At 41.6% G+C, this 13,326-nt stretch overlaps 1 protein-coding gene across 3 annotated transcripts; it reads right to left on the bottom strand.

Annotated features, from left to right (window-relative positions):
• Positions 1-1,190: 1,190 nt before the first annotated feature.
• On the bottom strand, positions 1,191-5,387 carry pgap4 (post-GPI attachment to proteins GalNAc transferase 4). 3 transcript variants are annotated; one of them, XM_020482238.2, is made up of 2 exons: positions 5,170-5,387; positions 1,191-4,036 (listed from the first exon to the last, which is right to left on the bottom strand). In XM_020482238.2, exon 2 carries the CDS (start codon positions 3,568-3,570, stop codon positions 2,380-2,382), a length of 1,191 nt encoding a protein of 396 aa, XP_020337827.1. In that variant the 5' UTR covers positions 3,571-4,036; positions 5,170-5,387; the 3' UTR covers positions 1,191-2,379. The 3 variants fall into 3 exon arrangements, with proteins under 3 accessions (XP_020337827.1, XP_031684271.1, XP_020337835.1); XM_031828411.1 differs by lacking the exon at positions 5,170-5,387 and adding an exon at positions 4,517-5,111; XM_020482246.2 differs by lacking the exon at positions 5,170-5,387 and adding an exon at positions 4,595-5,111.
• Positions 5,388-13,326: the final 7,939 nt, after the last annotated feature.

Raw genomic sequence — 13,326 nt, 5'->3', positions numbered from 1 at the left:
ATGGCTGTGATAGTGGAAAACAGGATGGATTCCAGTGTCTCTATATATTTGCATTTACAGCCATGTTACATAGAAGGGTACTGTGCAAATACAGTATTACACAGTACTTCCAACTATTATCATAATTTTATGATCTAAAACTATAGTGTTAAGGTGAGCCGTTTAGGGACAATTTGAGCTGCTTAAAAATCTGAAGCACAGAAAAATGTAAATGTGTAATCACACAAACTGCAAATACGTATAACAATTGTCTTAACTACACTGAACAAAAATATAAACATGTAAAGTTTTGTTCCCATGTTTTATGCATTGACATGAAAGATCCCAGAAAGCTTGTTTCTCTCAAATGTTGTGCACAAATGTGTTTACATCACTGTTAGTGAGCATTTCTCCTTTGCCAAGATATTCTATCCACCTGACAAGTGTGCCATATCAAAAAGTTGATTAAACAGCATGATCATTACACAAGTGCACCTTGTGCTGGGAACAATAAAAAGGCCACTCTAAAATGTCACCCAACACAATGCCACAGATGTCTCAAGTTTTGAGGGAGCTTGCAATTGGCATGCTGACTGCAGGAATGTCCACCAGAGCTGTTTTCAGGGTATTGCATGTTCATTTCTCTATCATAAGCCACCTCCAATGTCGTTTTAGAGAATTTGTCTGTACGTCCAACTGTCCTCACCTGCAGGCCATGGGTATGGCGTCGTGTGGGTGAGCGGTTTGCTGTCAACGTTGCGAACAGAGTGCCCAATGGTGGCTGTGGATTTATGGTATGGGCAGGCATAAGCTATGGACAACAAACACAATTGCATTTTATTGATGGCAATTTGAATGCAGAGATACTGTGACGAGATCCGTACTTCCTTATATGAACTGTAACAGTAAACTCTTAAATTGCTGCATTCATATTTTTGTTCAGAATAAAGTAACTATGTTTACATACACTGTCCCTGTTTATTTAGTCTCACAATAACATACCTATCAACGCTGTATTTTCATTCTGACGAAATGGGCATTAGTCTTCCGGAGTCGAGGCTATGTAACTATTATGTATACACAGTGCATTGTATATATAGGTATAGGGGCACATCGAAAAGTGGGAGAACATGTTTTGTTTTCTAAACAGGTCTATTAGTTAAACATTCCATCCAAACTCAAATGTATCAATTAAGTATTGGCAAAAAAAATACTTACATGATATTATTTTATTAGAAGTGTTAAGTGTACACAGTGTAGTATTCAAAAAACAGAAAGTGATAAAAACACACATGGATGCTAGTTATACAGTGTCTAAGGTCAACATGAGTGTACAAAACAGTAGGAACACCATAATATTGAGTTGCACCCCCTTTTGCCCTCATAACAGCCTCAATTCATCACGGAATGGAATCTACAAGGTGTCGAAAGCATTCTACAGGGATGCTGGCCATGTTGACTCCAATGCTTCCCACAGTTGTCAAGTTGGCTGGATGTCCTTTGGTTGGTGAATCATTCCTGATACAAACGGGAAACTGGAGCGTGAAAAACACAGCAGCGTTCACCTGGATTAACCTGGTCAGTCTATGTCATGGAAAGAGCACCTGTTCCTAACATTTTGTACACTCAATGTACAGCATGTATGATGTAAGCACACAGCATCAAATCACTAAATAAACACAAAGGTTTAAAGAGTATATCTTAATATATTTAATTGTTTTTCTTTCAGACATTCAAAGTGTCAGACATTCAAAGTGTCACAGTCCAGTAATATTGCCATTGTCCAATGGTTAAATTAGATTTTAACAACCTATTAAAGTAGTTAATCCTTTGATTATCATTAGCCTTAGTTCAACAACTACAGCAATACGTTTTGGTATTTTAAATGATACATCTCATTTGAACCTTCAGGGGATATGCAGTACATGGTTATGCCAACATAGAACATACTGTATTCCAAAGTGTACCCAATGTGTGTGGAGTGTACCCAAATATTGCATAAGATAAATAGATCTAGCCTAGATGGGTTAAATATATCAATTTACATGGGTAAAATCTTACAGTAGGCTGGAGAGAGACCTTCAATATCCATCGAGGACTATCATTACAGGCACCATTGGTTGGATTTGGGTATATGTCAGGGATGCTAACACAGTGCTATGTATCCCTATGGAGTGTATGGTGATATTCAGTCATATTTATCAAAGGATTGGAGTAAATTCCATTTCAATTCAGTTTACTTCCCAAGTTGAAATGGAATAGTCTCCAACCCTGATTAAATGCCACCCTATTCCCTACATGCATTACTTTTGACCAGAGCTCTATTGGCCCTAATAGTGCACTATATAGGGAATACAGTGCAATCTGGGACGCAGCCTCAAATCTCTTTTCAGTTGTTCCTCAAAGAAGTCTAGGCCTGGATGGGTTGGCCCTGACTGAGGAGAAAGCCCCGATGTGGGAGACCAGGTTGGGCTCTATGCTGTGCGCTCTCTCTCCGGTTATAGTCCGAGCCATCTGATACAGAACCATGTCCTTAGCATTGCCCTTGATGCAGAATGATCCATCCAGGTACTCTGCCGCCCTGAGGGATGAGTTACCCGGAAATAGCATGGCAGGTGTGCAGCACTCGGTCGCCGGGGACACGGCGTAGAGCTGCGGCGAGAAGCGCCGTACCTCGAGTAGGTAATGCCGACCGGCCAGCTCTACGGCGACCATGATGTACAAAGTGAGGAAGAGGAGGTGGGTGGTGGAGAGGGAGAAAGAGAAAGGTGTACCGTGACTAAGGATTAGGAGGAGTGCGGTAGCCCCAACTAGTCCAAGTCCCACCCATTCCAGGATGCGGTAGGGTTCGGGGTTCCAGTAGCGCTGCAGCCTCTCCGGGTGGTAGAGCTTGACGTAGAGGGTGTGGAGGGCGAAGCGCCGCGAGAGTAAATCTTGGATCACGGCAAAGAAGTCCGCCCTGGGTAATGCGTCGTCCTCAAGGACCATCAAGTTTTTGGGGCTTGCCAGCTCCCATCCTTTGCGCAGACAGTAGACATAGTCCCTCTTCTCCCTCTCAAAGGTGTTGACGTGAGCCTGGTTCTTCCACTGCTCCTCCAGGGACCTCCGCACCACCAAGAACTGGCTCTCCAGTAGCGCCGCATCCTCGTTGTCCAGGGGACCGCTTTCCACATCACACACCAGCACTTCAGCGCAACGCCGCCCCTCGCCGCATCCTCTCAGGAGGGAAACCAGCCGCTGCATCACTTGAAGCAGGTAGTGAAATTCCTTGCCCTCCGTTCGCCTGGCCGTTACCACAGTGATCAACAGCTCGGATCCCTTGACGATGTTGGAAAAGCCAGCCGACCCAGTGGTAGACCGTGATGCCTCCCAGAATTCCAAAGCCTCCTGCCCTCTCTCGTAGCTCTCCGCTAGAAACTGATCGCTCATGTCATTCAAGTACATTGATTTAATGTAGTAGTAGGAATAGAGTAGCCTGTGGCAGCACAACGGCAGTATGATGCCAAACGTTATGATACATAAAACTAGTCCTTGGGCAACAGGGCTGGACCACCGTAAATGCTGGCTCGCCAGAGCTTTCCACCGAGGCATTGGTAAAGATGAGTATTGTAGTGTTGAGTAAAAAAAAAAAAGGTGAAAAAAGATTCAGGTCTCAATAATGATTTAACAAACCTTATGTAAAAGGGGATATTTGATCTGAGCTGTTTGCAATGTTAGGGTTTGGCAACGCCTTCGTACAACTGTTAATTTCCAGGTTGGCTGTGTGAAAGAGTTGTGGTTGCTAAAGGCGAACTAGTGTAGTGAAAACTGATGTCAAAGCAACCAGACCGGAACAGCAAAAATAAAAGCTCTGTAAGCAAAGCACTGTATGGTTGCTTTTCATAGCCTTTATCCTCCAGCAAAATGTGTACAAAAGTAGATATCCACGTTTGATATTGTCCAAGTATCTCTGGCCAAGGAAAAGACAATTAAAAGTCTCCAACTGTAGACCATCTACAAACACTGCTGCTACCTGCAGCATTCCACGGTTCCATTAGATCCCATGTTCCAGGAGAAACTATGAAAAAAAGAATGTTATTAATTTTGCTCAGGCTATTCAAATTGGGAGGCACACCCAAATAACATGAATAGCCAGGTGTTGACTGTACCCAAAGCTTCAACTACTGTACGGCAACATTAACTATTTAATTAAAATGTCACGTCTGACTTTATATAGTCCGTTGTTTTTAGGCATCCTATCGCTGTATGTGAACCAGTACAATTACAACGAATTACAAATTCGTTTGATTGTACATTTTAAGATTATATCGGTAACAAGCGAGTTAGTGCCCCACGTTACCTGGCTATTGCTACAGCACACCGTTGTGCATAATCGGGTCAACATGCAGAGCATAGAATGATCAACATAAACCCATTTACTTTACTAAATAGGCTACTGTGCTGTCCAGGAAAAAAAATAGCTAAATATTAAACATCTATTTTCCTTAGTCTATACTGCGTTAGATATACGGTTGAAGCAACAAATAAACTGTCTCACCATAACTTCTAATGTGGTAACATAGTTGCTACATGGCTGCCGTAGCTAGAATCAAGGGCTATGTTTCAAAATACGCACTTAAGTTCTGCATTTTAAATGGTGATCTTCCAACAACACCTGATGCCCGGTTTACATCGTAACGTATATCTTTACGCTACTGAACAAGACTAGTCACAGATTGAACAATGAGACAGATATCGCTAGCTTGTACTTGGCTCTGCCCACTAGGATGCATTTGTTTCCATTGTGGTCTATCTTAGGTTAGTTAAAAAGTCTTTGGTGTGGTCTTTGTAAAATGGAGGAAAGCCTGTCTCTCGTCAGAGATTGAATTTATTTTGGGATATTGCAAAATGACCTTTTCGTTCAAGAAACAGGACAAATATATAGCTTGAGGTTAGAAAACATGTTTAATTACTTTTCCCTCAACAAGTTTCTCTACCTTTATACAAAGTCAAGATAGTTTGCACTGCAGATCAGCTAACTGTTACCAGCAGCTAGCTAAAGGAAGACTAGGTTGAAGATACCATTGTAGCTAGCAAGATCCACCTAATAATTAAAATACAAACGTCATTATCACAATACACTTAAATGGGAGGCCATACAATATAATTGTATTGTGTATTATTCAACAATAATATTAAAATAGTACTCACTTTAAGGAATGGGTAATTGTTCACAACAAGTTGCTAGCTATCCCATAAAGCCATTTCCTAAAACCACATATTTCCATCTCCTGTGGTTTGGTAACTTCCTGTTCTTCGACGGACTCTGGACTGAAGACGAGGAAAAATATCAAAATATGCGCTGTTCGTCTCGCAACGGAGCCTTCAACCAAGGGGATGTCTCAATTGAAATGCATGACATCCGGCGTAACGTAACGGAGTGCATATGCTTTTGCGTACGTGAACAAGGCTTCAGAGAGCATACTGTCTGGTATGGGAGACGTTGAGGGGAGAACGCAGAGCGCTTAAAATCTTTTACTTATCCGTACCATATGTATTGAATTAAAAAGAAAACAAATCGTGAACATTAAAAATAAAGTTAAGAATGTTAACAGTATATTTGAGGACGGGTGAAATAATGGATGTTGAAATCAAAAACCAAACAATTGACAGCAAACTGTAAACAAAAATAAGACACAGGCAAAATCCCAAAACTTGTCAAATAAAATAGAAAAAAGCCTGTCTATCATGTTCATCGATTGGGCTTAAGACGAACCCTCACTCCAAAACTAGCGAACCAATGGAGACTCATTGTCAACGCCTCCCTCTAAATCCCGCCCTTCACGGAAAAATAATGCCAAAACTCGCAATCGAAAAGACTGGCAGTGAAAGCAAAGAAACAGACATAGAAGCAAACATACTAGTAGCGTAAACAAAAGGTAGCACATGCAGGCAAGAGCGTAGGCTAAATGTATTTCAATAGGATTGGTTGCTGGAAAAGTTTTGCATTCATTTTGTATTCGTAAGAAGAAAAAAAATTGTAATCATTTGTCATAGAGATTTGCTTTCGCTTTAAAATGATTTGTTTACAAGTTTGGGCGTTTTGATGTCTTATTTTTGTTTACAATTCTATACATTTTGCTTTCAATTGTTTGGTTTCTGATTTCAACATCCATTATTTCACCCGACCTCGAAAATATAATATACATTCTCAACTTTATTTTTCATGTTCACAATTTATTTTATTTTGAATTCAATACATATGGTGTGAAATTGACCCCATACACGTCGCCCTAACAATGGTAGTCGTTGTGCAAAAGGCAGCAAGGTGGGCTGTCTAGCTCCCGCCTATCCTTGCTTTGGATTGGTGGATACTTAAGTAATAATTCTTGAGAAGGCGGTGTTTGGAGGATATACAGGCACGGTGTTATTAATTTTGTAATTTTTTATTTAACCTTTAACTAGGCAAGTTAGTTAAGAACAAATTCTTATTTACAATGACGGCCTACCAAAAGACCTCCTGCGGGGATGGGGCTGGGATAAAAAAATGTAAAAAAATCATAAAATATAAATATAGGACAAAACACACATGACAAGAGAGACAACACTACATAAAGAGAGAGCTAAGATAACAACATAGCAAGGCAGCAACACATGAAAACACAGAATGGTAGCAACACAACATGGTAGCAGCACAAAACATGGTACAAACATTATTGGGCATAGACAACAGCACAAAGGGCAAGAAGGTAGAGACAACAATACATCACACAAAGCCTCCACAACTGTCAGTAAGAGTGTCCATGATTGAGTCTTTAAATGAAGAGATTGAGATTAAACTGTCCAATTTGAGTGTTTGTTGCAGCTCATTCCAGTCGCTAGCTGCAGTGAACTGAAAAGAGGTGCAACCCATGGAAATGTGTGTTTTGGGGACCTTTAACAGAATTTGACTGGCAGAACGGGTGTTGTATGTGGAGGATGAGGGTTGCAGTAGGTATCTCAGATATGGGGGAGTGAGGCCTAAGAGGTTTATAAATAAGCATCAACCAATGGGTCTTGCGACAGGTACACAGAGATGACCAGTTTACAGAGGACAATAGAGTGCAGGGATGTGTCCTATAAGGAGCAGGGATGTGTCCTATAAGGAGCATTGGTGGCAAATCTGATGGCCGAATGGTAAATAACATCTAGCCGCTCGAGCGCACCCGTACCAGCCAATTTATAAATTACGTTTCCATAATCTAGCATGGGTAGGATGGTCATCTGAATCAGGGTTAGTTTGGCAGCTGTGGTGAAAGAGGAGTGATTACGATAGAGGAAACCAAGTCTAGATTTAACTTTAGCTTGCAGCTTTGATATGTGCTGAGAGAAGGACAGTGTACTGTCTAGCCATACTCCCAAGTACTTGTATGAGGTGACAAGCTCTAAACCCTCAAAGTGAGTAATCACACCTGTGGAGAGAGGGGCATTCTTCTTACCAAACCACATGACCTTTGTTTTGGAAGTGTTCAGAATGAAGGTTAAGAGTAGAGAAATCTTGTTGAACACTAAGAAAGCTTTGTTGTAGAGCATTTAACACTAAATCCAGGGAGGGGCCAGCTGAGTATAAGACTGTACGATCTGCATATACATGGATGAGAGAGCTTCCTACTGCCTGAGCTATGTTGTTGATGTAAATTGAGAAGAGCTTGAAAACAGCGATCACTAAGGTCATTACAGAAAACACCAGAGTGACACCTGTCAGGATTATTTGTGAGGATAACATCGAGGAGAGTAGCCTTTTCTGGGTGTTTTGAGTCTTACCTTGTGGGATTGGTAATAATCTGAGAAAGATTTATGGAGTCCCATTGCTTTAGGACTTGGTCAGGTGGTTAAAGCATGTCCCAGTTTAGGTCACCTAGCAGGACAAATTCAGACTTCGTGTAAGTGGCCAGGAGAGAGCTTAGGGCAGATAGGGAACAGGCTGGTGCTGATGGAGGATGATAGCACCCAGCAACAGTCAACAAAGAGATATTTAAAAGTTGAATGCTTAAAACCAGCAAATCAAATTGTTTGGGGACAGACTTGGTATAGACAACCGACCACTGAAGGTGATCCTTGGTAAAGATTGCCACTCCCCCACCTTTGGAAGATCTGTCTTGCCGAAAAAGGTTATAACCAGAAAGGTTAACATAAAACACTCTTCCTTAACCACATCTCAGTAATGACAAACACATCTGGATTGCAGCTGTGAACCCACACTTTCAATTGATACATTTTACGTAATAGGCTTCTAGTGTTAACGTGCAGAAAACCCAGGCTTTTAAGAGAACAGAAATCAGTGAAACATATCAAAGCACAAGTCAGAATTGGGGCCAGTTACAGTAGATGGGCCAGGGTGTACATGCACATTTCATCAACAGTAATACAATCAAGGCACAGCATAGAACAGGGAGAGCTCTGCAGTGCAGATTTATTACATCTGAATGTGCATGAACATGAATTCAAAGCCGGCGAGAGGTGGTTAGAATAGGATAGGAGGCCAAAAGTCAGTGTCAACAATAGAGAGTCAGAGTCCCGAGTGTGGGGACAAACAGTCTGTCCCACAGTAGGGTAAAGAAAGTTCATAGTTAACAAAGCATGCAGGAGTCATGAGGCAAATAGCAAAACGCACAATAAAAAAATAAAATATAGAATGACTTGGGGCTAGCCATTGTAAGGTCAGAGTCACTCGCCCCAACAGTGCATGTGTGCTGGAGGCGAGCAAAAGCTAGTGAGAGAGGGGGGATTGTGGTGGTGGTACCTGTACCAGGCAGGGGGAGACAGATCACCAGGTGGAAACCAAGCAGCAATGCAGCAGGCAATGGGAGTAGATGTCACACCAACTTGGGAAAAGCTTATATTTCTGGAGGCAGATTTCTTGTCGAAAATGCCAGTGAATGGTCTTTGAACAGCAGGAGGGGGCTTCAAAGACTCCTGCCACTTTATGGGCCCGAAGGCCTCGACACCATTTACTTCACACCTCAGTGCTAATTGAAGTTGTATGTGTTCTGTCCTTGCAAGCCTGGCAGCTCAGTTGCAGGTTGGATGGTGTCCTCAGGTCTCTGCTGTTTGTTTGCTAGAGCACCTCCGTATAGCATGGGGGCACCGAGGGGTGTCCTCGGATGGGGCCACAGTGTCTCCTGACCCCTCCTGTCTCAGCCTCCAGTATTTATGCTGCAGTAGTTTATGTGTCGGGGGGCTGGGGTCAGTTTGTTATATCTGGAGTACTTCTCCTGTCCTATTCGGTGTCCTGTGTGAATCTAAGTGTGCGTTCTCTAATTCTCTCCTTCTCTCTTTCTTTCTCTCTCTCGGAGGACCTGAGCCCTAGGACCATGCCCCAGGACTACCTGACATGATGACTCCTTGCTGTCCCCAGTCCACCTGGCCATGCTGCTGTTCCAGTTTCAACTGACCTGAGCCCTAGGACCATGCCCCAGGACTACCTGACATGATGACTCCTTGCTGGCCCCAGTCTACCTGGCCATGCTGCTGCTCCAGTTTCAACTTCCACCTGACTGTGCTGCTGCTCTAGTTTCAACTGTTCTGCCTTATTATTATTCGACCATGCTGGTCATTTATGAACATTGAACATCTTGACCATGTTCTGTTATAATCTCCACCCGGCACAGCCAGAAGAGGACTGGCCACCCCACATAGCCTGGTTCCTCTCTAGGTTTCTTCCTAGGTATTGGCCTTTCTAGGGAGTTTTTCCTAGCCACCGTGCTTCTACACCTGCATTGCTTGCTGTTTGGGGTTTTAGGCTGGGTTTCTGTACAGCACTTTGAGATATCAGCTGATGTACGAAGGGCTATATAAATAAAATTGATTTGATTTGATTTGATTTGAAAATGAAGCCTTGGTAGCTGTAATTATTTTTGGTCAAAATTGTGTTGTAGGTTTGGAGTTTTGATCTCGAGCGAAAGGCCATGCTGTAGAGGGTTGCATCCTGCATGTGTCCCTGCTGAAAAATCCAAGTTTATCTAACTCCAAATCTATCCTTTTGTAAAAAAACATGTTGAAAAATGTGAGAGCTCACATGCAGCTGTCTCTCTCTCTCTGAGGGGGGTGGGGCTGTTAGGCCCGGAACGAAGTCGAGGGCTTGCAAACCGTGCCAATATATCCTCCAAACACTGACTTTGAGGGCATTATCACTTTTATACAATGGGTTACCAACATATTCTAATAATGATTGACATATTTTAATTAGCATTTATTTGGATTCATTTATTCATACCATTTCATCCTTCTACAAGATATAGTCCCGACACAAATCTAGGGTTGCTAGGGACGGGACCCAGTCGTTTAGTCTTTTTGTTCTGTATATATGGACGCTACCCAGTCGTTCGTTCTAAATGTTCCATTGCCATACTGGATGGCAACGTTCTTACTATGGCTAATTTACAGTCACATAAAAAAGCCAGGTATAACAGCAAAGTAGCTTTCTAGTAGGATTTATTTGGATACATCCATAACAAAGAGCTAATGAGGTGCAATTTAGCCTGACATAGAAAATGTGCTCACTCGTCAGGATACTGTTGTTCAGAGGAGCTAGCCAACAACACAGCTGCAGTAACACAATCACTTCAAACTGAATCTGGAAAGACTGCAAATTAGCTGCGTTTCGTTTGACCTTTTTTCAATGGATTTAAAAAATATATTTATCCATAAAAATGATGCCAGCTGATTCATGATTTCGACTGGCTGAGAAACGTTGCCTGCCTGTCTGTCTCCTCCCCACTCCCGACACGTTCATTACTATGGGACACCAGAAGATCGAATTTCAAAATTGAAACAATGTTGAAAAATGTCAGAGAGACAGACAGTAAGGTTTATACACATCTCAGCTGTTGGAAATGAAATGTTAGTCTAAAAGAAATGTGAGATAATGTCTAGATGCTTTTTATAGTAGAGATCAAATTTATAAGTTGCATGGCTGGGCTGATGTGACCGTTGATTGTGCAGTCAGATGGAACAGAGTAAATAGGCATTTTAATGTCATAGATTTAGCCGGTGGCAACTTGTGGAATAGACACTGTCTGGAATGTGGTTTTAACCAATCAGCATTCAGGATTAGACCCACCCGTTGTATAAATCTTCTTATAAACTGGTTGGTTCGAGCTCTGGATTTGTTGTATATGGCAAATATACCACATCTAAGGGCTGTATCCAGGCACTCCGCATTGGGTCGTGCAAAAAGAACAGCCCTTAGCCCATGGTATATTGGCAATATACCACACCTTGTGCTTTTTTTCTTAATTATTAAATATTCTCATTTTGAATATTCGATGAGGGTTATTGATGTCAACCGCCTGTATTCAATAGAGAGAGATGCTATGCTACTAGCCTCATATCATAGCCGATATAAAACTTATTTTTTTAAGTTGCCGGTGTCGTGTCTTTGGCTGTGCCGGATTAAGTGATATGACATGCTATTCTATAAAATCCTCTCTCTGTAATTAATATTACCTGATTGAGCTAATCATGTAAATGTAATTAACTAGAAAGTCGGGGCACCACGAAAGAGTGTTTATAGAGCTCTTATCTTCCGAATAAACTCTTAAAGACCTAGTAATATTTTACATCAATAGCAGTCAATATTAATCGACACTTTATTTCAGTCTCATCTGAAAGTTGTAAATTCTTGGTTATATTCACGAACCTTGGCTAACAAGTTGAATCAGCAATACAAAATTTGTTTTAATTATTTATTTACTAAATACCTAACTAATCACACAGAATTACATATACACAGAATGCAAATTGTGTCATACAGAAAACGTCCCTGGTGGACGGAGCCGACATGACGGCTGGTTACACAAAGGAAAGGGGGTTGGGTTTGAGTGAAAGAGCGGGAAGACTGAGGAACAAAGGGAGATGCTATACTATAAATACAGTATCTTATGCATTCTAAATTACCGCCCATTTGGAAAAGGAAAATGCAATAAATATTTACTCTGAGCTGCGCTTCGGTAGGTTGGTCGTAGATGCTGGCCGTGTTGCCCAACAGAGATCTTGCTGTCCTCGGAAGAATGTGTCTGGTGGTAATTTGGATACGTTGTAGTATCGTCGTTGTGTGTTAGACTGGATACGCCGTCCGTCCTTTCCTAGCCCACGTTTACAGCAGCTGCTGCTAACTCAACAGCTAAGAGGCATCACTTCTGTAGTGAATAAGAGTTCAAAGTTCATACCATTCGCAACCAAAGCTCACGTTGAGGTTGGTTTAGTTCTGTAGTTATTTTCTGAATCTTTCTTACATCGGACCGTCGCCTTAATTCCCCGGAACAGCTTATTATCTAAATCCTTCTGACATTGGACCGTTGCCCTAATGTACCCGGAACAGCAAGTTATTCGCCCTTTTAACATAGAGGCTGCAGGAACAGGAGGTTAACATTTTGTCAAGGGCTTATTTTGTGGAGGGAGAGAAGGGTGCGTTTCATAGTTTATAACGAATGTCTCTTCACAGGGGCGGGCCACTGATTGAGCAGAGCTTTAACCATATGAAAACCCAAATCTCTCATTTGGAAGATAAAATTACATTGAATCTTTTCACAAATAGTTTCATATTTAAACATTTAAATTGCACAACAATTCCATGTGAATCTGATAACTAGAATGTGTAGACGTTCCCAGATACAGTTTGTCGTCCTGTCATCAGTCATAATGTCTCAGATGGCAACCAAACTGACATCATATTCATTAAATACCAACGCATATTTTCAACTGGTTCTATTACCGAAATATGGTTCCTTTCCCCCCACTTGTTTGATGTTCCCAGAATCTCTATGTTTAATTAACAAAGGCTATTCAAGAGTCTCTCTGTAGAGTCAGAGAGAGAGGGAAGGGAGAAAGGTTGTGATGTAGAAGTCTGTCACTGGCCGCGGGGAGCATTTGGTTCTTTAACGCACACACACATTCACTCATCCCTGCTCCATTATCAGATAAGGTAACAATGTGGGTCGACACACAAGTTAACTTTTCTGTCTTAATACATACATTTCACACTTGTCAGTGTTCATATTTAAGATGAGCAATATTTATTATACTTATCTATGTTGTGGATGAGCGCATTGTTTGTTTGTTCTGTTCCTCTCTCGCTCCATCTCTGTAGCTTCTGGGTATGCTGGATAAGGACCCGAGGAAAGGGAATTGGGCTGACTTTGTAATGCCTGTCCCAAATGGCTCATTAATGTAAATGTGCATATTGAAATGCACTGTCAGTAGTGATGTCGTTTTGTAAATGTTATGTTGTGATATTGTTTCATAAACATGTTGCAATGCATATACTTTAGTATGTTTGTTTAGTTAAATGGAAAATGTAGGTTTGCCTACGTAATTGCTTAATTAATT

This window comes from Oncorhynchus kisutch, linkage group LG1 (genome assembly GCF_002021735.2).
Source record: "Oncorhynchus kisutch isolate 150728-3 linkage group LG1, Okis_V2, whole genome shotgun sequence".
Taxonomy (NCBI): domain Eukaryota; kingdom Metazoa; phylum Chordata; class Actinopteri; order Salmoniformes; family Salmonidae; genus Oncorhynchus; species Oncorhynchus kisutch.
This window is presented reverse-complemented; position numbering and strand designations above follow the sequence as displayed.